This window comes from Clinocottus analis, unplaced genomic scaffold, assembly GCF_023055335.1.
Source record: "Clinocottus analis isolate CAN_PGR_092001 unplaced genomic scaffold, fCliAna1.0.p SCAF_20, whole genome shotgun sequence".
Classification (NCBI taxonomy): Eukaryota; Metazoa; Chordata; class Actinopteri; order Perciformes; family Cottidae; genus Clinocottus; species Clinocottus analis.
The window spans coordinates 14,282,561-14,307,997 of record NW_027175932.1 but is presented as its reverse complement, the minus strand read 5'-3'; the positions used below and the strand labels follow the sequence as shown (position 1 = coordinate 14,307,997).

Below are 25,437 nucleotides of genomic sequence, written 5' to 3'. Positions count from 1 at the left end.
GAGAAGACACAAGAGGAGATGAAAGAATTAAGAGAGGAGTGAAAAGGAAAAAAGGGAGGACAGGAAACAAGAGAGGATATGAGAGAGTACAGAAGAGGAGAGGACAATGGAGATGAGAAGAAAGAAATCCAGAGGGGAGAAGAGAGGAGAAACGGTAAAGTTAGAATAGAAGAAAGCAAATAAAGTAAATGAAAAGAAAGGAAAGAATGAAAGTAAGAAGAAAGGAAGATATAGAATAAATAAATGAAAAATGAATTGTTGGAATAAGAAAAAAGAGGAAAAGAAGGAAAAAGAGAACGGAAACATGAAGAAAAAAAGATGAAAGGGTTGAAGGAGGAAATGAGAAAACAAAGAGCGGAGACAAAAAAGATGATAAGGAATGATAGGAAAGACAGAACGGCGTTAGGAGAAGGCAGGAACAAAGAGTAAATAAAGACACCACATGAAGAGAAAGCCGCGCATAAATAAGACATGGCCTCTTACATTGTGATCACACAGACCTTGTGTCTGATTTCATGCTTTACCGCCTCGTTTGAACTCGGTAACCCGCTTTTAATCAGCCGCGGTTCACTAAGGCATCCAGCGAGCATCCAATAAAGCTCGTCTCCGGGTTGAAGTCAGACGTGGGTTGGCTTCCTCTCGCCGGGCCGTAAAGAGCAGACTGGAATCGTTTGAATTAGCGGCACAAACACGTGTGGTGGATCCCCGCCAGCCTCACTTCCACCTCCTTCTCCAGCCCACCACAACACAACGAACGATGCGGTGGCTAACCAGAAAGCTAACGGCTGTAAACAGCCGGGCCCGCTAACAAACAGGAAATAGGCAACACAAAACATGTGATGACACAAATACAAAGACAACCCGCTGCTCCGACATGGAAAACTGGCAAGTGTCCGTTTCTTTAAGAGACAAGAGCTTCTTTCTTATAGATGGGAATATCTTTAACTGCAATTCCTCTACTGACCGCTAGATGCTGGCTTCATAGTCATCCATGTCAACAAGCGTACACTACCAATATCTACACCGTAACAGTCTCTGCTTTGCACACAGCTTTGATATCGTTAACAATGAGGTCACTCACACAACTACACAACCTTCTTCCGTGCACTAGAACCCACACAGCAACAACATTCTCTCCTTCTGCAGAGCGTGGGTGTGACCACTTTTGGAAGTGTCAATCAATCATGTATTTCGCAGACCGCCTCCTTCGCAGCAAAGCAGGGAGACCCGGGGACCGGCTGAAGCTCCTGAGCCGCAGATGCATGGACGTTGTTTAAATTCTCGTTACCTACCGCATCAGCTTAACTATTAGGTCGTTATGACGTGCTCTCACAACTCTCACTTCCCAGCTGTTCCCCAAATTAAGATTTTCCCAAACTCACAGCCAGAATGAGCGATGCCACAGTTCATTCATAGATCTCCACGGGGTTCAACGTGAATGTGTTTGCTTGTTTGTTTGGGAAATCTACTTGCCGGATATCGACTTGCCCAGAGCCAATACTTTCCCCTTTATGAATACTTTTATTGATTGGCGGTTATGAAATTACAACAGAGACCAATGTTGAATGTGCTGTAACTCTGTTCGTTATGTATACATGACATCTGTTGCTTCTGTCCATCGTTGGAGAGGGATCCCCTCTTCTGTTGCTCTCCTTTGTTCCCTGTGAAAGTGTTTTTCTGATCTGATGTGAGGTCCCGGCACAGGGATGTCAAATGTCTACAGATTGTAAAGCCCCCGAGGCAAAGTTTTGAATTTATGATTTTGGGCTATACAAAATAAACTGCATTGAATTGAATAAATAGGTACGTCCATCACCAGCTGACTTTCTAGATATTTAGCTATAAACATGTTTAGATATAACGAACATATAACATAGTGTATATTTTAGTTAATGTAAAATTGTTTCAGCTTTAGCCCATTTGTTGGCGTATTAAAAAGGTTTGAACTTCAACTGTAAGTTGCTGGTGCGTGACTTATTATTTTAGTAATAAATAGCAATTCTGGTTCAGTCGTTTCCATCAGAGACTCCCAATGTGTGCACCGCGGTCAGCCAGGGAACCAAAGGATGACGCAGGTCTGAAGGATCTTCAGTTACGTTACATTTAGCTGACACTTTTATCCAAAGCGACAACGGGGAAGCAATTTGGGGTTAAGCTTCTTGCTCAAGGACACATCGACATGGATTAGCAGAGCAGGGGTTCGAACCACCAACCCTCTGAGTGAAAGACTGGAATGCTAACCACTGAGCCCCAGTCGCCCAAGTTAGTGAGTCAGTATAGAGCCACGTCACGTACTGACACGTTGACATGCTCATGGACTGGTATCTCTATTCCTTTCACAAAAGGAACGGTGAATTATTAGTTGGATGACATGTATGATGTGTTTTCATCAGATTTATGTAGCCAATGTTTACAGCCTCTCCACACTCCAGTAGAAAGCACCGACTGAGCTGGAGCCTAAGACCAGGGATGGAGTTTTAAAATAGTGTTTGTGCGTGGAACTTCTGAATTCTGACAGCAGGGAGGCTTTATATCAGATGTCTGAAATTCATCCCCCGGGGGGGAATCCACAACTCGACAGCTTTACTCTGCGCCGCCGCCTGCTGCTATTAGTGCGCCGTCTCTCACTCGAGCTCTCCAAAAGGCTCAAAGAATGAGGCTGCAACACTTACGAATGCCAAAACACAAGTCACACAGGGCGTCCAAAACCACACGCTCTTTTTTATGTTTGGGATCTTTTGCTCTCGTCACTCGGCAGTGCGGGAGACTGACAGGATGAGATGTGTTCGAGCACATCTTGTGCAGGACGACGTGTTGCACGGGGCAGGAAAAAGGAGGGAAAAAAGCATTACTCTGACTGACGCTAAGTCAATAACGCAGCAGCGGGGCTAAATGGGGCTGGATCTGTCAGTGGTAAAGCACAGCCAGATATCTGTAGGAGAACTCTTCAACCCCAACCGCCCTCCCAACAGCACAGAGAAACAAGCAGCAAAACAGCAGAGATCATGGAAAACCTCCAAAGGATGACAGAGGGACTCTATGGAGAAAAGGCGAGCTGAGCCCCAAACACACACACACAATTACAATCACACACATACACACAGGAACATTCACACACCCTTAAGCATACTCTCTTAAACTCAGACAGATAGACATATTCAATCATGTACTGATTCAGATGGATGCACACACCCAAAAACACTCAGGGATACACTCCGAGGGCAGATAAACATTGAGACACACCGCAGACTTCTTCAACAGCGTACGGACACTTGGGAGCTGGAAGATGGGGCTTATATTTGAGAAAAAAAACCTTAAATGGATATAAACTTAAAATTTGTAAAACTTGGAGAAAAGAAATATGGTTGATTTTTTGTCTCACTTCACCTTGAAAGGTGTGATTTATGTTAATAAAAAATAAAAAACATTGTGTGGTGGAAGACACAGTGAAATATATTGTTTCTGTAAATTATTATTAAATGATCGTTTGAATGTCAGCATTAGAATTCAAAACACAGCCCTACTGCATTTTATTTTTGGATTACCGTCGACTGAGCCCCATATTTTGTAAATAGTCCCTTTAGTCATTTAGTTCATCCATCATTCAATCATCAAGTCCATCCAGTCCATCAGCCCTGCTACTGGAGACACACACAAAGAGGAGGGATGTTTCTTACCCTGACAGTTGTGTCCGTCGTGGGCCAGCATGAAGCCATCGTAGCAGGTGCACCTGTAGTTGCCAGGTATGTTGATGCATTCATGGACACAGCCCCCGTTGTAGTCATTCTCACACTCGTCCATGTCTGAAAGAGAGAGGTGATGTTGTTACTGACACTTGAATGAGTCAGTTGGTTTACGAGTTATTGAGTGTTGTCCCACAGTTCTTCCTGTCAATCACCGAATACATGAAATATGTTTTGTATTTTAAAGGAAGGATTGGTCATCTTGAGAAAGCAGCAAGTGTCCGCTAGCTTTTCATTTTTTATTTTTTCATTGCATAAACAAAACAAAGACAATACATAGATATAACATCAACAGGAGTGAGACAGTGAGATACAGGCCAACAAGACATCACATATTCAGTGTATATAAGTATGGTGTTTGTCCATGAGAGAGACGAAGGTGTGTGTGTGTGTGTGTGTGTGTGTGTGTGTGCGTGTGTGCGTGTGTGTGTGTGTGTGTGTGTGTGTGTGGTGTCGTCCATCAGCATCCGCAAGCTTTTCAAACATATCCAACAGAAAACAACCAACATGGCTGCTGTTAGCACTCATACATGTTAAGATAGCAGCTTGAGGAAGACTCTGGTGAAGAGTATGGAGGGCGGGCAGGAAGCTCGTCCAATCATCACAATCGGGCCCAAATGAAATGATTATTGTCAGAGCATTTGGTTTATTGATTGTTTCAGGATTTAAAGAGAACAAATACATCAGAAAGAAGATTACCAACCCTGCCTTCAATGCGTTTTTGGTGGAATTTGAATATATAGTAGACGTCCAGGTGAGTTTCCCTTGACACTTTTAAGACCGCAGACGTTCCTGATGTCTGGACATCAGTCGGAGCGTAGCAGCAGGTTACTGCAACCAAACAGATGATAATGACGATGATAATAATGATGATGATGATGATGAAGATATTAGGTTTGTTTTAAAGCTTTACGTTTAACTTTGGATGCCAGTGAAGTTATCAACCGGCCTGCATTACCTTGCAGAAATGGGGGGTACTCGGTAAGGAGGGCGGTCTGGTGGGGGAGGGACAGAGGAGAGTGTCAGCCGGTGTTTATTCGTCTGGGGATGCACCCCCGCCCCCTTACCCCCACCTCCGTGCTGAGCCAGCGGAGGGCTTTCACGGGAGTGGCTCACAAGTGGTTGCCATGCCGAGCCACTTAAGCAAACAGTCCACTCCCCTCCCCTCCGTGTGAACGGCAGGAGATCCGGCAGGCAGTGAGGAAGACCACCCCTCCCCCCCCCTCGCCCCCGTCCTCCTCCTCCCTCCCTCTCTGCACTGAGGATGACACAGTGCAGGTATCTGCGTGGGATTCTTGGTTCCAAGCACCGACACCGACTCGTTCTCTCACCGTCTCTGACTTGATGTCAGGTTGTTGAACACAAAGCAACTTGTGGCATTTCCCCCGACTGTCCCTCCAACTTGTTCTTCACTCTCGTCCTCCACACTCTCTCCATACACTCACTTTACAGCATGGCTGCTGCGTGTCAATGTTACTCGTTCCTCATCTGTATGTCTGTCAGCTGACTTCATTAAAGATATTTTGAAAATGAAGTCACTGGTAGGTAGCAGCTTAAACCTGACAACATGCAAAGTCCTGCACTTTATATTCCTGCCAACAGCCAAACTTCAGTAAGAGACAAAAAACTAGCTCATGTTCCTCCAGGCAGCAGCTTTGGTTTCTTTTACATGTGATAGAGAAAAATCTTTTACTACCTAGATAGAATTTCTGGGAGACATTGTGGATGTGACAGCATGTGTGACACTGGTGTGACTTTGTGTGTTTGGTTCACAGAGTTTTTCAGGAAGTGGTTGAAAACCTTTCAGTGACTCCACTGGTCATGTAGAAGGAGGCCGATGGCTCTGAGTGGGAGTAGGACGCTGGCACACAGCGGCAATGAACGACACCACTCACACACACACACACATCCTGCATGTGGACATAACCCAAACCTGGACGCTGAGCACATACAAACACTCAGAAACAAAACTCTAATGTACGGTATGCGCACACTCGCCGACACCGGAACACGTGCAAAGTGCAATCACGCACACAGAAAACAACAGAGATTTTGTTTCCACAAGACACTTCCGTTTAGATGGTTAACATCGCCATTTAGGCTTGAGAGTGCGAGAGCTTTGAAAAGTCCAAAGGCGGGCAGACATAAACATGAAAAGATTTTCATTTGAGGGGTTTCACTTGGTTAGAAACCATCTTGACAAAAGCCAAATCAATGCCACATTCTGCGACATGAAGCGCCACAGACATGTTTACCAGAAGCCAATTACACAGGCCAACACACATCAGTGCAATTTAATTGTTTGTCTGATCCCTGAGAAAGGAACCTTGTCTCTGTACTTGAAGGACCATTCTGACATGATTGAGATGGAAGGGAACACTCTCATCCACACACACTAACAAGTGTCAGAAGAGAAGGTTATTTAATGATCTTTGGATCTAATTATGTGATATGAAATAGTCAACACAGTCTTCATCAAAATGTTCTTAAAAGGGACTTTCAAACTGCTTTATGTGAGTGGCATGTGTGTCCGAATTGCCAGAGGAAGAATTCCTCTTACAGGTATGGGAAATATAAAAAAAACTATCATTGGTGGTATTAAAGAGCTCGAGTCTTGTGTATACAAACTGTTCACGGCCATCATTGGCTCACCCCAAAAGGCATTTGCAACTAATTAGGGCGAGCTGGAATGGGCGACTGTTTGGGAAAAGAAGTTGTTTGGACACTTTGCTGTGCTGCCAGCTCGGATGGCGCGGTGCAGCATGATGTGGCACTTCCTCTGTGTTCTGCTTTTCATCTGGCAGAGATGAAGGGAGAAGGGAAAGACTATGGACTATGAGGAGGCGGTGGGGTGGTTACCACTGAGGGTGAATGAAAAGCAGCAGGTGATTAATAGTCGCCTGAATTGTTTTAAATGGACAGACTGAGACTACATTCATACTACGCTGGCAACATTTGAAAATACATCCTCTCTCTTTTGGCCTTCCTTTCTAACTAAAGTGTTTTTGTGTGTGTTTTTTTTTGTCGTGTTTAAACTTCAGTTGTCAGTTGTCAGTGAGTCAGGCTCCAAAAACATTACATCCTACATTTTCCATAAGGAAACCAAGAGAATATCTCCATTAGAGCCAACTTCTTTTAGACAGTTTGTTATACTGTTTCCCAAACGCAAGTTTGTAAACCCAAACTGATGACCTCAGAAGTGACATATTTTCTGCAGAATCACAGAATATATCATTACAGCAACTGTGTCCACAGGTTGAGTAGAGCTAAACATTACAGGCAAAAGTAGGGAGTAGTAGTAGGGTTATCATCTAAAAGGTAAAGGTAAATGCCTGCAGAGAATTCCCAACTAAAGTTAGCTCTGGCACGAACAACACCGGGTGCTTCACATAGTGGTCGAACACAATACAGATTAAGATTAGTGTCTGTATTCCAATATTATGTGATCCTAACGTAGTGCATCACACCATACATCGCTCTCTGTCTGCAGGCCTGGGTATACTACTTAAACTGGTTCATAAGAGGCAAAAGCTGCTCTGAATGGTTACCCTCTAAGGTGGGGTGAGCCGAAACGTTAAAAATCCGAGACATGATTGTGAGCGCACGATTTTCCAAAGCCGTTTTCCCAAAGACCCCTGATTCGGCGCAGTCTGAGGTTTACTTTTAGTGACCAATAACCACTGTGATAATGTAGAAAGAAGGTTGAAAGCATGCGTAGGTGCTTGTGTGACGGAGGGATTAGAGGGAGAGGCCAGTGGAGGGAGGAGGAGGCTGGCTCGTAGGGTCGACTCGGCCCCAAACGGTGCCACTTCCTGCCCCTGAGCTGTTGTTGACATCTGACAGCGGTGCCCCGACAGCTTCAGACCGGCTGCTGCTTCCGCTCACAATCGCGCACGTTTTCTAATTGCCGGGGGAAGCGTTTATGCTCCATGTCTCATCAAGTGAATTAGGCGCCTTATCTGACGGCTTCACAGCCCGTCGTCCCCCCCCCCCTCGACTGAGGGGCAGAGGAAAGAAAGGGGTAAAGGGAGAGGAGGGGATGCTGCTTAAACTTTATTACGTTGGTCATATTACATATGTTTACATACATACATAATCTGCATTTGGGCTGCTGAGAAGCGCCCGGGAAGCAACATATAACATAAATGTATGACAAATAATACAAATCAGTCAGTGTAACAAACATTCAAGTTGAACTTCATGCCACAATATTTTTTCTGCAGCTAGTATGTGTTAGTTTGCATAATTTTCTTGTGTACTTAAAACATTGTTATGACACCAAATTAGTGTCCAGTAAATGGTGTCAGTAAACTTCTGCACTTTGATGAGGGAAGAACTATGCAAATGATCCTGGATCAAACAGCAGAGCAGTGGGGTTGTTATGGGATGAAGGGGGGACTCTGACATGCACAGTCAACGTGTTGCTCTTTAAGCTCCACTAAATTAAGTTGTCATATAAATCCCATGACTACATGTAATGTGACAGGGGTAGCACACATTGACAAAGCCACACACATTATCGTCCAGCTCTGCGGCTTTGCAGAGCTCTTTGGCCTTTGTTCTCTCATAGTTTTGGTTTTTCAGCACATTTACAGTATAGTTCAGTCTGACCATTTATATCCGTACAGCTGTTTACAGCAACAACAACAAAAAAGACTGATGTATCCACTGTGTGCCCAGCCCCGAACAATACACAATTGTAGCAACTAACGTGAGCTAGCAAGTCAAGGAAGTGAAACATTTAGTAGATAAATAAGCCAGACAGTTTTCTCAGGAGTTGGTGGACCAAAACAGAGCTCAAATTAGAGTAAATGCTGGATTTGTATTTATCGCGTGTCGAGAAACTTGGCACCAAGTTGCTCACAATGTGCTGTCTGCTGCTCTTTGCGAACACGGTAATACAAATATGTCTGCCAGCTAGCTCCAAGTGGCCAAAAAAGACGAAGAAGCTTTCTAGACTCCAAATAATTATTTCTATTTCTATCTATTCTATACTTCCCATTTTGTAAAATCAAATCTCTTAACTCCAAAGGCTATTAGTGTCTGTTGAGGTTGTTGGGCCCAGCAGCAAATGGCAGAAAAAGTTAGCAACTTGCAAAGTTAGCAATAATTTAGTGGAGACAGTTCACGAGACATGAAGCTAGCACGTTCACATAAACTTGATAGAAACAAAACCCGAGCTAAAAGGATAGTAAACATTTTACGTCTACACAAGGTTGCTCTTGCAACTAGCTAGTGAAGACAGTTAAATATCTACCGAGCGAAATCCACAGCAGATTTAAAAGAGCAAGAAACATTTTACTTGCATTCAATGTTGCTCAGTGTCTGCCAAGAATTGTAATTTCAAATGTGAGACCCATTAGCTATTTTATGAGGTGATAATGGGTCTTTTTCACAGAAGACACGTTGACATAGTGCAGGAATAGCACAGGTGTAATTAATGACATTAACGACAGCAGCATCCCATTAAGATGTTGATTTCACAGGGCTCTGGTATTGTACATGCTGTTTTACTAGCACAGCTTGCTGGGACAATTAGTAAAAGGGGCCTTCGTTAGTATTAGTTTTACTCTTTTTTCCCCCTGTTATATCAAAATGTATATGAAAAGACCTACGGTTGGTGTTTGGCCATGCATCTGTGAGTTTATTTTGATTTTCTGGAGTACCCAAGTTGGCAAAAATGTTTCTGGATGTTTTAGGAAACACATGACAATCAATACAACATTATTAATATAATAAACACACCATACATTATCTGTCCGGCATCAAAGGTCATAAGGACAAAGTTGGCATATAGCTAGCTAAGTAGCTAAGAGACGAGGAAGGAAGCGAAGACACCAGAAGGCAACCTTCAGGCCCAGTGCCTTAAACCTTTTTTTAACTGGCCAACTCGGTCAACTCTTCTGGTTACACAAATAAGTCCTATAATACATTTAAGGAAATTATTCTATTTTTTTTTTTTTACCTTGTGATCGCCACCATCTTGCTGTAGTCCGTGTTTTCATGATTCAACTTTATTCCTTTCTCAGTGGGTTTTCCGTTCATGAAAGTTAATGCGGAACCTTTTAGGTTGCCAAAACATGCCTTACGTTCAACATTCAGTTATACTGAGCTGCAGCTCTTTCGTGTCCTTTCTGGTTGCAAAATTCAAAGATGACGATGGACAAAATGCCAAACTTGAGACATCAAAACAGTTATAAGAGTTTGACTGCCAAAAATTGAAAGGCTAAACGTGTGTCACATTAGCTGAGATTATTAGGTGATAATGAGTCTTTTTCACAGCAGACATTTTGTTGCAGGAATAGCACAGGTGTAATTAATGACATTAACAATGGCTGTTGTTACTCCAGGGCTTTGGTATTGTGCCTGCTGATTCCCTGGCACAGCTTACTGGGATAATTAATGGAGTGAAGCCCTCATTCATACTATTGCACTGTGTTTTTCCTGCTGTGTTTGCTATGCAAAAGACCTAACTTTACATATGTTGTTTTGCTATGTGTCTGTGAGCCTATTTTAAGGGTTTACAGTCCTCAAAGTTTGCCAAACTAAAAAGCTGTTCAGGAAACAGGATTTTAAACAGCTCTACTAAACATAACATGCACTACCTGCCTGGCATCCCAGCACAGAAAGACAAACCTGCCTAGCATCAAATGACCGAAAACCAATGCTAGTAGGTAGCTCAATGACTCAACTATGTTTACCAGGGTTTGGTGGGAGACGAGACAGATCTACAGAGTGAATGAATGTTGGACTAATTAGTCAGGTGGCCACAAACATTCTAAATGGATGTGAAAGCTACTCTGTGCTCGTTGCGTAGTGCTAAATATCTAAGTTGTTGTTACATGTAACAACGTAGCATAGAGATAAGCTAGCGCGTCACTGTGTCGCATGGGGTTACCCTGTGCAAAGCTTTCTTTGAGGTAGAAACACGACTCCAAATGAAATACAATTTCGCTCCATGTCTGCTGAAAATTGTCATTATTTTAGTAACCGGGCTCCAATGAAACAAGATGTCAATGTGTGCTGAGTTTCACGAAAAGGACATATAGTATATATGGCTGTCTGTAGGTTAAGTTCAACTTCCCACCAATGAACGCAGCTTTAAAAAATAAGCAGTACCTTTTTTCTCTCCATTGAAGATGGACCCAAAGTGCAGCCACGACTTGATAAGCTTGACTTCCCAAATATCTGCGTCACTAGTCACTATAATATATTGCAGATGATCGTGACGTTTGACTGCGATGTTGTAACTTATGAGTAAAGGAGCAAAGAACAGAGTCGCTCAGACTTTAGTAACCATTTCCACTTGCAAGTGTGCATGTATCAAAATATATTACGATGTATAAAGCTCTGTCTGCACATCAAACAAACAATTAAATCTTGGCCCTGTGAAAGTCAGAACCAAGCTGGATGGAATTTCTTTTCTCCCTGTGAGTTTTTCCCTGGGTGACACGTCCACCCGGCACTGCCAGACATCATCCGTCAAAGTCTGACAAGGAAGTGGCGTGGAGATGTTGGCGTGAGGTCACTGTATCTATATATAAAGCCTGAGCCTCAATGAATCCGACCTGCTCCACTGAGTCTGAGCATGGGAGAAGCAAATGTGGGAGAGGGAGGCAGGTGCACGGGTGGAATCTCTGTCGGGTGGGTTGCATTTGTGTGTGTGTCTGTCCGGCTAGCCAGTGAGGAGAGCGGCCGACTGATGACGGAGGTGCAGACACCAGGCAGACAATGGCCTAGTAATTGCCTGCCACTATTCCCTCTCGCCCTTCTACCTGCGCAGTTTCCCTCAACATCCATCCCTCCCCGTGAGATGCCCTCTCTCTCTCTCTCTGTCTCAGTAAAGCAGGTCAGGTGCAAAGAATAAAAGAGGAGCTGCAAATAGAATCCAGGCTCAAGCTGGCAGGGTATCTCTCATCATATGTTACGAGCTTACAATTAAAAAGAGCGCACAAACAGTGTGTACGGCCCCCCACATCACAGACTGTATTTACGAAGTGCACATAGTCGTCGTGACATCACCCATTGGTTGGTGGACTGATGTTATGAAGCCTTCGGTCCTGCAATTTCATCATCGTCATCTTGAATTACGGCCGTTGCCATGTTGTTGTTTTTCACAACCGATGAATGTATGTTACAATATTTGAAATGTGGAGGAGTGAAGCAGAGAAATGTCTAAATTGTTAAATTGGTCTATCAAATAAGATTAAAAAAATTGCAAATTTCCATATAATTTCAATATTATCAAAACATGAATGCTTTTTAATAAGCTGCCTTTACCTTAAATAAAATCAGTTCTAGGGTGACAAACTTAACATCTACATTTCAAGTGAAAAAATAAGAGAATAAAGTAAATAAAAGTGCAAGCAGTAGTTTGAATATTGGCTTTAATCGAGTTAAAGGCATTCTACTGCCCATGTGTAGGGAGCAGCTTTTTGTGTTAATCATGTTTACAGTGGAGAAAGATGACTCACTGCTGTGAGTCGATACAAACACGGTCGATTTGTGTGCTACTTTGGTTGGACGGTCTGTAGCCAGAAAGTAGTCGGTCAGTTGCTTCATCTCTCTGACGCAGTCGTTCCATCGAGCCAACAGTCTCTCCATTGTAAACAATGGCGACAGCTTCAAATGGCAGTCCACAAACCAATGGATGATGTCACGATGACTATGTTCACTTCTTATATACAGCGTATGGTCTGAACACATAGTTGCGATCAGTTTATTGCAGTTGTGATCTAATTTCACCATATAAATATAAGAAACACAATGGATCATTGGCTTAGAGAGTCCAACTGCACAGCCAAACCTTGTGTTTTAGAACAGTATGACAGTGTTCCAAGTGACGTTTTTTATCTACCTGCTTCATACTTAATTAGCTGCTTTGGCACTAAGATAAAAGCCTTGGACTTCATGGAGAACCAAATACACACACACAAGTGTGTTTGTGTGTGTGTGAGAATGGCGCTGGCAGAGGCTTGAGTGTTAAAACACATAATGAGCGAGAGGAGAAGAGGCTTCCATTCAGGGCAGCGCTGATGAAAACCAATCAATTAGCCTGTAAGTGACAAATGCCGAGTAAACACGGGGCTGCTTCTGCAGGCCTCTGACAGCTCTGTGGCAACCAGCCAGATCACTCATCCCTACGGATCCTTTTCTTCAACAGGCCAATCAATCACACTTTTATTCCAAAAAGTACTTTTTTAAAAGCATATCCTGACCTGATGTACTTTCAGTACCTCCGAAATCAGCCCTTGTTTACATCCATGTTGAGATGAGGCAAAAGTAAAGACAATGTAAAGTGTATATTGGTTTATTAGATTTAAAGATTTGACGATTAATATCAATGGCTTTTTGCAGCAGGAATGCCGTCACTTATCTCCCAAAGCCCATGGAGTTGTTCTGCTCTGAACTTTGGAATCACGGTAAAGTTTCTTGACTGAATCCAGTGATTCATCTTATCATAATCCTTTGAATTTTTAACTCTCTGCCTGATAAACAAGTGTTCACAACAGCCGGTTAGAGTTTTGCTGGATCTCTCTATAAACAGGGAGACAACTCCGGCCCTGTTCTGCACACACACACACACACACACACACACACACACACACACACACACACACACACGCAGTAAAGCATGCCTGACTGATACACAGCTCCTCCCACATACTCTTCGTTTGACAACACAGGGATAAAAGTTCACATTTTTCCATAACGAGCCGGCAGTATCAGCTTGCAGAAAAGTCTACAGAGAGGGCAGCGTTCATAAACGGCAGATCCAATTTCAGTGGCGAGCGGAATCCCATTTATTTGAGAAAACGACTCAACTGAGGACATGGTCCTCATGGGAGCACCCGCGGTCAGTGGAGGAACACACGTGGTCACCATTCATGGTGGCTGGGATGTGATCCCTGCTGAAGTCCTGCTGAACCAACCTCAGCTCACGGCAGGACAATGTCGCCTTCGAGCTGCTAATTTGTAGTGGCGAAGTGTAGCAGAGGCCGAGAGCACAGGTCGTCTCCCTTGGTCACCAGGGCTCGAATCCCAGTTACAAAAGCACAAGAGCAAGCCAGAGTTTTTTTAATGCAGTGCCACACAAGTCACATCCCTCTGGAACCTCTAAAGTGCACGTTAATAAATCATGTGATCGTCAATACGAACCATGTTCTTGTGGCTTTCTTGAGAAGAAGCAAAGCAAAAAAGGTCTGATCTATCAAAAAACAAGACCATAGAGCTTTTATATCTTGTTAAAAGGTACATCTATTTTTTTTCCCCGACCCAGAAACATGTAGCTTTGTGAAAAGTTGAACATTGTTGCTTTTTTTTGGAAGTGCTTTGTCAGTGCTCCGCTCTCATTGCTGTGGTGTTTCTGCAGTTTACTTCTCAGAGATTATACAAACTGCAAACAAATCTCTATCACTTACTCTGAGCCAAAAGGATTTTCCAGGGAAATATCTGTGAAAACATTGAGGGTTTTAATGAGAGAAACTACCAACTGTAAATACGGTCAATCTCTAATCTAATGTGTTCAATTTGTTTAGCATCTGATCCTCGTCCAAATCTGAAAATATTCAGTATTGCCAATGCAGATGGATACATCAGCTGCACAGCTAGACTAACGTAGGCTTTTATTAGGCCTTGTTTAGACAGAGATTAGCCAAGAAAATATTCTTATTTAATTTTGCACCTTTAGCAATACACCCAAACCATCATAAGCTCGAGCTATTTGCCGTTATAAATTCTAGCTCGTAACCTTTGCATGGTTGTTGAGGGAATCATAGGAGTTTACCCATCCAGGCCACATGCATTTTTGGAGACTTGCAGAAAGTTTATCACCAAGTCCTTAGGGCAGGAGGGGTACTATGGCATTATGAGGTACTGGGGCATTATGGGGTATTGGGACATTATGAGGTACTGGGGCATTATGGGGTATTGGGACATTATGAGGTACTGGGGCATTATGGGGTACTGGGGCTGTTGCTGTAAACCATCCAGCAATTATACAATGATAGAGCTTTGTCTCAGCACAAAGTCAAACACGCTTCAGTGGGAGTTGGATTCAGTTATCCCTTGTTACACATTCTGTTTGTGATCTTCACAGACATGATCTCAAAGGGCAGCTGTTTGGAGTGCAGTGTCCAGTTTGGGGACATCAGAATTGTGTCTCTACTCTTTGCAAATGATGTGGTTCTGTTAGTTTTATCGGACTGAGCTCTCAAGTATGCACAGGGCCAGTTTGCATTGAAGAAGTTGGGATTAGAGACAACACTTTAAGTCTGATAAAAACGGTGGATTGCTCCCTTCGGTTTTGCATGAGTCACTGCCCCCAAGTAAAAGAGTTCAGTGTAAGATCAACAGGCGAACTGGCGTGGTGTTAGCAATGATGTGAGCATTGTACCGGACCACTGGGAGAGCTTTCAATTTACCAGTTAATCTACGTTCTAACCCTTCCTTATGTTCATGAGCTTTGAATAGGAATGGATTAGATCACAAATACAAGAGGCCAAAATAGGTTTCCTTAATAGGTTGGCTAGACTCACTCTTGGAGATAGAGTAAGGAACTTCAACATCTGGAGGAAACTTCACCGCAACCTTCCCCCCATATTAGTGGCAGAGGATGGATGGATATTTTTTGCCTCCCTCGTTATCCAAGGAGCCTCTGAATGTACTGACTGACTATTATACTGATAGAATTTAATTTTGAATAGATGCTCAATGGTAAATGTGTTGTCCATGCTTTAGGAACATTCATTAATAACGTACATACACCTCGAACCATCTGAAAGAAAACCTTGATGTACATCCCCAGCACACCACTCATATGTATTAGGTAGTTGTGTTAGTTGTCACATTAAATGCACACTGAAATTAAATTAATTTGATAAAAGGGATGGTTTGGATTTTTTAAAGTGTGGTTGTATGAAGTACTTAGTCAGTAAATTACCTACTGTAGTAGATTTTTTTTTAAGGATTAATTAGGTTTCACCAAAGTTGCACAATATCCCAAACTAACTGTTCGAGGCAGCGGTAGACCAGCAACTACAGTGTTCTGCTTGTTAAAAATACTGTTTTTGTCAAAGGATTTGGGTGGCTTTGAAGAGAGCGTAGATAATGGCTTCAGTTTCCTGCCGGAAAGAGCAGTCTGACGCCAAAGTAAAGTGGTCAAAATATTGTAAATATATGTACACTTAAACTAACTAATGCTGCTGCCCCCATTCACAGGAGGGCATTGCTTTGCTCCAGTGCCGGTACTCCTGTTTGTTGATCCAAACTGGGTGCATGTTGACCACCATCCACTGGAGGTAATACACTGACTATTGATAAGTACCTCATAGAGAAAAGAAATCCTAACTATCCCTTTAAGAAAGCCACTTAGGAGGCTATACGATACTAATTTCTTAATGAGGTAGAGGATAAACGTGACTCCCCAGTCAGGAGGATGATGGATCTCAGTGGTGAACTGCACATATGAACGATGATTAAGTTTGTGTTATTGATCTCGTAGAAGGACATCCTACCCAGCTCATTATCTTCAATCAGCTCCACCTTTTCAGTTTTGTCACAATTGACTTTGCACATATTGCTCCTAGTCGTTCTGCCAGAACATAGGGCCAAACTAAACAGAGAGGCTTGGATGATACAACATTCTCGCCTCACTGTATAAAATATAGCACATCGCATCCAATGATGTGGAGGATGAAGGGTGCATCTGGAGGTCTCCAAAGAAAATGCAGGTGTTCTGGACAGAAACATCTGATAAGATGACAAACAAGAGCTAACCGCGTGGACAGATCACACATTGACGCACTTGTGAGGATTGTAGAGCCAAAAGTCGATGACGTACCCTAAATTGGATTCACTTTCCTAATCCACGGCAAATTTTACTAAACTGCCAAGTGAGTCTGTGTCGATATAGAAGGACGCTGATAAAAACAGCACAGACCTGGGGGAAGAATCGAGCGAGCAAAGGCGCTCCGCCGCTCCCAGGTGCTTCCAGGAATAGCATGGACGCTAATGGCGCGCTGGCCAGCAAAGTGGCCAGTAATGCCTGTTGATGGAAAACACAGCCGGCCAATTACAGCGGCCATATCTAATCATTTGGGTCAGGGGGTCAACTCCCATCCCACCATCTGTCTTCATTTGACATCTACGTCGTGAGCTGTTGCTACGTTGCTCGGAGGAGAATGATAGAGCTTAGCGTACATTCTGGGGGTGTTGTAAATACATGCATGCAGAAGCATTCAAATGTTGGTTGAACAGCGGTAAACAGAACAGGTCGGCTCAGATAGCGGCCGCTTTATTGAAGAAGATCATATTCCATGGCTGTCCGGTGCCATAAATCACATGCTATATAACGGAAAAGACAACAGAGCTGCTTAATGACACAATCAATGATAGTTGATGTAAACAGTCAGTTCAACCAAATGACGTCAGATACCAGAGCATACACATGTTAGAAAACAAAAACATTAGGGCTTTCGGGAAGATCAACTTGTAAAGTAGTTTTTATGCAATAAACCCCTTTGTAGTGGCAGGCAGGTTCTCTGAGCTCGCCTCTGTTCCACAAGTGTCACTCGCAATCACTCGTTCAGCATTCCTTTCCAAATAAGCACTGTTTCCGGATTAAACTTTCCATATTCTAAGACAATAATAGCACTTATTTGTTTCTTAATTCCTGGGTATGATCAGTACATTTCAACAGTAACCACCATAGGACCAGACTGTACAGAACAATACAACTAGACACTAGACAATAAAATACAAAAAGATGTTACAAAAGTAGCACATTTGTAAAGACAATAAAAGTATATGTAACCGCAGTGCCAGAGATGAGGTGGTATGATTATTCGTGATAGCATCGTTTGCTTTAAGCACTCTCCTTAACTCAATAGGAAGGCTGTTTAAGTCGTGGGTGGCTCTGACTGAGAAGACCGTTTGCCCAAACTTGCTTCATCTTTATTGTGCAACACAGTCCCCTCTTGAGTTTGCCCTGGTTAACAGTGCGGGAAGTGCAAGCCCATTAATAACCTTAAAAATGAGGCAAGCATCTGCAAATTGTTATATACTATAGAAAATATATAGATTGTGCTTTTGAACTATAGGCCAACGGTGATCACGATTGGCCTTTTGGTCAAGAGTTTTTAGTGTCTTGGGGACTCAATAGGCTTCAGAGTTGTCATGCTGGCGTGTGATCAGCTTGTAAAACAGTATGTAATGTGGGAAAAATATCAGAGAATGCCGAAGGAGTTTGGCTGCCTCAGTATTTAGGTCCTGTATGCCCAAAGTTAGCCAGGTTGAATGTGACGGTATTGGCCACATGCGTTTTGTTGTCGTGCTGAACAGACACCTTGGAATAGGTGTGAATACCATTAATATTTCTGGAGAGCAACTTTGTGACATAGGATATGAGGATAATGGATTTGGATGGAAACCCCATCACTTTGTTACATACTGTGTATATAATTGCTTCCCATGTCGTTTAGTGAAGGTCTGTGACTGGAACCCACGTACAGTTCACTTCTCGCTGCGTTGCCTTTGTGTTGTCTGGGTTTGCTTTATAACCGCTAGTAGGTGCCATTTCTCCCAAATTAATTTGGGAAGGAGAGTTTTATCAGGAATGACAGACAAAGCTACAAAATTTAGACCCAATTTGTAGTAAATTATCCTTTGCCATGGTTCTGAAAAATTGGTCTCGTTATGAGCAGTGGAGCACACGGTACATGGGAAAAGATTAGAGGATTACAGCGTGCGTGTGTGTGTGTCTGTGTGTGTGTGTGTGTGTGTTTTGACATAACATTGAGGGAGAGCATATCTGTGCAGTCCAATGGAGCTCCAGCTGTGGTGTGCTCCGAGGCAGAAGTGAGTGGAGGTGTGAACGCACAGCCAGGTGCTGCCCCCGTCTCAGCCGGACACCCTCGCTCAGTCCACTTCCTCTCCGTTAATTAGGAGAACCTGCAGGGGGGGTTGTGAAACAGCTGTCCAACCAGCCGTTACATCAGAGGCCTAGTTCTTGGAACCAGATCCAGTCCATAGCTATGTTTAACTGAAGTTCACTCCTGACTCACATTTGATTTCTACTGACGGCTGAAGGGGGGAACTTTGACTGTTGTTACAAGTCATGTCCCAATGATCCTGATGCGAGATCATAGTGTTCAATCTGATACTTATATTCACCTAAACGTGGATTAAATATGGATCTGATACACTGAAACAGCAGCTGTACCGAGCTACATTTTCCTCATATCTTCTCCATCCATTTACTGAAGGTTCTGATTTTAAAAGGTACAGTATAGAATACATAAAACATATAAATCAAACTGTAACCGACACAATGCAATTGAAGCTGACCATGTAATGAACAGCTGGAGAGAAGCGGCATCTCTAATTTTCACTGGTATATGCAGGAAAGTGGAGGATCTGAATGAGAACAACACTGCAATAGTCGCAGGATGAGGAGGACACAGTAGGGTTGAGTAACGAAAGGATCTGCATTCCATCAGAGTTTAGTCGGTCGGTCATTTTACAAAATAAATGTAGCTTACTTGTCTTTGCCCTGTAGCTTTGAATTCAGTTAATTCAGGTGTTTGGTAATGTCAACCAAAAAAGCTACATCATTATATTATTCTCTTATAAAATGATTGAAGCCACTTGTTTCAGCTCTCCAGTCTTTGTTAACATTGTCGTTGAACAGTGAATGAATTTGGGATTCTGATCATATTGGCTCTTAGATTCTGTTCCTTCGTTTCAGAACTGAGTCGATACATTTGCTCAAAAGAGTTTTGTCTAGTCTTGTAGCAAAGCTTCACATTGCTCTTTTAATAATCGTCTGAACGCATGAGAGACCGTTTTGAAGAATGAACATGGAAGAGTCCGGTTAAAGAGTCAGGTAAAGCCTCTGGTTAAAGACCAGAGTCTGGTTAAAGACTGGTTATCGACTCACTGATCCGACTGTTTGGTCGCTCATCCAGTCTTTCTCGTTTTTCACTCAAGCCGCAATCATTATCCGAATACACATATTTGATTGGCCAAGTAGCATCACACGATGTATTTTACATGCATGTGATTGGTCAGTGTGTTTGCTGGACTGTTGAACGAGTGCCATAAAGGCTGAAAAAGCTGCACCAGTGAACCTATAAGCACTCTGTCAACTTTTAATAATTCTCAATTATCGGTTGTCAAAGGTCCAGGGTCCAGATACAACGGCGTACAGGCCTGAATGTTAGTGACCCGTGATATAGAGGCCTCAGAGTTACATTGAGACTTATTCATATGGAAACCAGACAACTAGTGAATAGATTATCTATTTCAAGTTATTCTTAATGCCTGTGATCTGTGCCACCGGGTCAGTTCCCTGCGAAATTAGACGGAAACCATTTCCAGCGTGCAGGTTCATTATAAAGTCCTGCAGCTCAGACTCCAGCCCGAATATATGGCTGCAACCAGTCCGCTGTGATAGCGGGACCGAACCAGATCCCGCACTTTTGCTGCTTTCGACCTGCCGTTAGGAGCTCCTGGCAGAGAGGAGAGCCCAGCTCCCTGCAGCAGCAACATCTCCTCCTCCTCCTCCTCTTCTTCCTCCTCTCTGGGACCCGAGACCAGCACCACACTGATGGGAGCCCACACCGTATTCCAAAGGTGCTCTGGTGCTCGGAAACACTACCGCATTCGCCCACAGGGACCGCCAACATCCACACAGAATGAAAGTTCCACTTTAAGCACTGGAAGCCGGAAAGTAGAGGCGAAGAAAAAAGCACAATGGAGCGGAGAGAGGTTACTCACCTTCGCACTGCTTGCCATCTCCCTTGTAGCCCGGCTTGCAGATGCAGTTAAAGGATTTGGGCGTGTTCTGGCAGAGGGCATCGATGTGGCAGTCGTCGGACCCTTCAACACACTCGTCTGCATCTGCACAAACATTAAGGGAAAAAAATCAAGAGTCAACAGACGAGAGTCCCCATGGATTCAACAACCCCTGGTGTTGGGTATGACCAGGGAAGCACCGCTCTGACCTCATGCCGCTACCTTGTAATGCCACAGAAATCTTATTAAACTGCATTTCAGAATTGGTTCAGAGTTGGATTACTACATCCCGAGGATGGAGTGAGTAAGCATCTGTCCGTTAAACGCTACACTCAGTTAAAAGAGTTACACTTGTCCCAATTGGTCACTTTAGCGTCCTCTACAGAGATGTGTGCTGCTTCACTGATGTCACATTAGAAGAAGTGTGTCTGTGTAGCATTTCTAATCACAGAGCACTGAGTGCCAACCAAGTAGCGCTAGATGATAACAGGTCTGTACTGTCTGTATGTACTTTTCATTTAGCTTGTTGACACCAGCAAGGACAAAATGATGAAATGTTTTGCCTTCGAAGGAGACACTGATGAAGGTTCATGAGCATACATCAGTGATTGTGAACCTAGAGGTATGGGCCCCCCAAGTGGTCGCAACAAGATTACTAGGATAGATAAACAGATAAACAAACTAAATTAAATTATTGGATGTAAAACATTCCTCTAATTTCTGCTTTTTTCCCTTGTTAATTACTGGATAGTTTGACCTCTTCATATCATAAAAAATTGCTGGATAAAATCCCTCTTAACCTGGTTATAACCATCGACTGTACATAAGAAGTGGTCTTACTCATCGGGATGTCACCCATTGGTTTGTGGAATGCTTTTATGAAGCCTTGAGTTTGCCGTCACCATCTTGGCTTTTTGAAACCGATAAACCATATTTGGAAAGCAGAGGAGTGACAAAGAGATGTCGTATACATCTTTGGTAGCAGTGGCGACCTGTCAATCACAGTAAATCTTCCTTAAAGCATCCCTTGCTTTATGGTCTATTTAACTCTAAATGAACCATCATTTATTAAATGAACATCATGCTGCATTGAAGAAGACTTAAAACTAGTGATTGAGACCATAAATTCATGTTTACTAATAGGATAAATCAAAAGAGAAGTAGAGAAATCTTCCCATAGACTTCTATACAACCAGGGAACTTGCCCCCTGGTTGTCAGTTGAGAGAATGCAAGTTTGAAGACTTCACTCCGCAAAACTGCAGGTTGCTGCCTGATATACACTTCATTAAAACACTGGAGCACTATTGGGGGAGCCCCTGATATCTACCGGGTATTTTGTGCACTGGTAAAAAATGGAAGGACCAGAGTCTGAAACCTGATTTTATTTGACCAACAAATTCTAATCAGTTCATCCTCAAGTCCGAGAAGACGTTTGTGTCCCGGATGTAATTAAATTCCCTCAAGGCGTTCCTGAGATATTGCGTTTTCAAAAATTGCACAGACATAAGGTCACAGCAATCTTGACCCTTGACCTCCAAAGTCAAATCAGTTGAGGTGGACGTTTGCTCCAAATTGGAAAATTGTCCCTCCAGGCATTCCTGAGTTTATTGTGTTCAAGAGAACGGGACGGATGGACAACCTCCAATCATAAGGCCTCTGGCCACGGCTATTGCCGCTGCGGAAGCCTAAAAGAGCTGGATACTTCGTTTCCCACAATTCCATTCCACAGCAGCTTTCTTTGGAGTCCACCTGCAGAGGAAAGGGCCAGTGTGCTTCAACCATAAGAGCTTTTTACCCCGCTTCCGAGTGAGCTATTTGGCCCACACTTTTGGCGTCATCAGAGGGCAACACCTCTGGTTGAAGTCTATGAGAAAATGTGTCTACTTCTCTCTTGATTTATTCCCTCAGTAAACATTGTAAACATGAGTTTATGTCTCAATCTCTAGTTTCAAGTTTTCACTTAGTAAATTATGGTCCATTTAGAGTCAAATAGACCAAACAGAGACCGCTTTAGGGCGGGGCTACTGTTTGTGACAGGTCGCTACCAGAGATGTATATGGCGTCTCTACGTCGCTTCTCCACATTCCAAATATGGTAACCCCTGTTTAGTGGTTATGGGAAAAAACATGGCGATGACCGTAATCCAAGATGGCGACGGAAAAATTACTAAAGGTTTCATAAAATCAGTCCAACAAGTAACTACGTCCACTTCTTACGCCTGTGAGTCTCTCTCTCTCACACACACACACACACACACACACACACACACACACACACACACACACACACACACACACACACACACACACACACACACAGTATTACACATTCAAATTGCAATACAGCCTGCAAGCTTCAATGTATGCAAGCCCATAAGGCTCCTCACGCAACTACACAACCTATTAACAACTCTGTCCTGCAACAGAATCCACACAGCACACACAACCCACACACACTCATGTGTTGCTGCAGCCTAAAACACGGCGGCTTCAGCACGATTCAGTCACAGCGCACACAGACTTGAGATAGAAACATATTCTTTGGCTTTAAGAGAAAAGAACGGCCCACAGAGGCCTGATCTCAAAGCAGAGGCTGATTATTACCATGAGATCCCTCAAAATGTCGCTGTTGAGGCATTCAGGAGGGCTCAAAAAATCTGAGACCCCCTGTATTTCATGCAATTTAGTTCTAGTAAGTGTGACGCAAACTGATAACCTCTTTAAACTTAAGAGCCACGAGCCCAACAACATATTGTTCCTTTGCCTTTTTTATAAATAAGTACAGTGAAATCATGTCGGAGCCAAAGTTTTCCAGCACATTGTAAACTGCTTCTGTGTGACAGAGAGAGAGAGAGAGAGAGAGAGAGAGAGAGAGAGAGAGAGAGAGAGAGAGAGAGAGAGAAAGCACCGGACAGCATGCAGAGAACAAAGAGTTAACAGCTTCCTAATTGATCAGGTTATTGATAGAGGTGCCAGTCACATCTGGGCCCAACTCATTACACACACACACACACACACACACACACACACACACACACACACAGATCGGGGTCGAGGAGGTGATTTTGATTTCTCCGTCAAACGACATGCTCAGCAGACCTTTGCATCACCACAGAGCCCCTCTGCTCGTCCTCTGTAATATTAATAGTGTGTGTGTGCGTGTGTGTGTGTGTGTGTGTGTGTGTGTGTGTGTGTGTGTGTGTGGGTAAGTTAGGCCGACCCGGCTGGGAGCTGCCTGCGGTTCGGCCCCTGCTCTCTGTCTGGCCCTCCGCCCGGCTCAGCTGTGTAAAGACAATAAATAAACGATAAAACGGAATTTACAATAAATATTTTTCCTGTTTAAAAAAAAAGAAGAAAAAAAAAAGCCAGTGAGTGTTTTATTGGAGCCGGAGTGAAGATAGAGAGATGGGGAGAGAGAAAGGAGTAAAAGCAACAGCAAGTTCTGAGTCTTTTTAGGGTTTTTTGGTGCTGCAGGAGGAGGAACTGTTTTTTGTGTGTTTTTTTTTTACACTTCAGATCCCCTTCCTCTCGGTGTTCTGTATAAACCCCGAGTGTCCCTGGTTCTGACAAAGCCTCTATGGTGGCTCACTGTCTCAATATTGACTCCTGGCGCATTCACAGCGGTGGGAGGCTGAACAATGTGCTGCTGCTGCGCGGTCGATATTGGGCCCCTGCTGCCTGCCTGCTCCTCCTGGGACTCGGATGGTTCCTGATGCCCCCCCCTTCCCTCAACCCACATTTACACACATTTACACACAGTCTCCGCCTCCCTCCTCCTCCAGCTCCGGACAAGCCCACGAAACCTCGGTGACGAGATGCTCTGTCGCGGCTCAGCCCTCTGCCTCTCAAAGTCGCCCTCGGTGTAAATCATTTGCACCGTTTGCATGCGTTGGAACATTATTAAAAAAAAATAAAATTAAAATTAAAAAAAACTCACTCCGAATCACAGCAAATGTTCTTAAGTTTCAGATTGTAATTGACCTTTGCGCGCAGGAAACACAAACTTCCAGTGATGTTACGCCGACTGGTCCCTGTCACAATGCGACGAGGAACTGACTTCCCAACACTTTGACATTTCATAAATCAAGCATGATTTACCAAAACCACAGAATCCAACATGAAAATATATATATATATATATTTAGTCCCCCCTTCCCCCTCCAAAAAAACCGCAGATGCTTCTGTGTAAGATTATATTGTAATGTCATTCATTCAGGTACAGTCGCGCGCTAATCAGGAACAGAGCGCACGCGCGTGTGATCGATCAGAAACTTTAAAGTAGCTCACTTGTGCCTAATGGTTTTTATTTGAAATCTCTTAATGATGGTGGCTTCTCCGGTCCTTTCCATCACTTCTCCCGTTAAGCCGGTGAGACTGAAACCGGCAAAAGAAAGAAAGAAAAGTGCGACCCGTGGCTGACAATAAAGCAAGACGGAGAGGAAAGGGGAGCTCTTACCTGCGAGTCCGACATTCCCCATCACCCTGCAAGTATTTATGAGGAGGATAAACAAACAAACGTCCCGGGAAAAACAAGCGCTCCCCATGCTGACAGACGGTGTGAGGATTCAGCAAGGCTTTTTCTGGGGGTTTGGACCGTGCGTGTGTGCGTGTGGGTACGTGTGCGTGTGTGTGTGTCTCTGATACGAGAGGAGTAGGACCGCTCTTTGGTGGACCGGCAGCGGCGGTGGGAGAGAGAGAGAGAGAGAGAGAGAGAGAGAGAGAGAGAGAGAGAGAGAGAGAGAGAGAGAGAGAGCGGAGGCAATTCGAGCCCTCTGATTGGCTTGTTTGAGCCGGTAGAGAGAGAGAGAGAGAGAGAGAGAGAGAGAGAGAGAGAGAGAGAGAGAGAGAGAGAGAGAGAGAGAGAGAGAGAGAGGTTTTAACGAGCAGCACAGCGACATGA

The 25,437-nt window shown here is 43.6% G+C and overlaps 1 protein-coding gene across 2 annotated transcripts in view; it reads right to left on the bottom strand.

Annotated features, from left to right (window-relative positions):
* scube1 (signal peptide, CUB domain, EGF-like 1) overlaps positions 1-25,198 on the bottom strand; it is a 96,900-nt gene extending 71,702 nt beyond the window's left edge. For both annotated transcript variants that reach the window (XM_068586424.1, XM_068586425.1), the window contains exons 1-3: positions 24,994-25,198; positions 20,520-20,642; positions 3,678-3,803 (exon numbers count right to left, since the gene is read on the bottom strand). In XM_068586424.1, coding sequence (XP_068442525.1) covers positions 3,678-3,803; positions 20,520-20,642; positions 24,994-25,081 — 337 coding nt within the window. In that variant the 5' untranslated portion in view covers positions 25,082-25,198. The remainder of the gene's footprint in view (positions 1-3,677; positions 3,804-20,519; positions 20,643-24,993) is intronic.
* Positions 25,199-25,437: the final 239 nt, after the last annotated feature.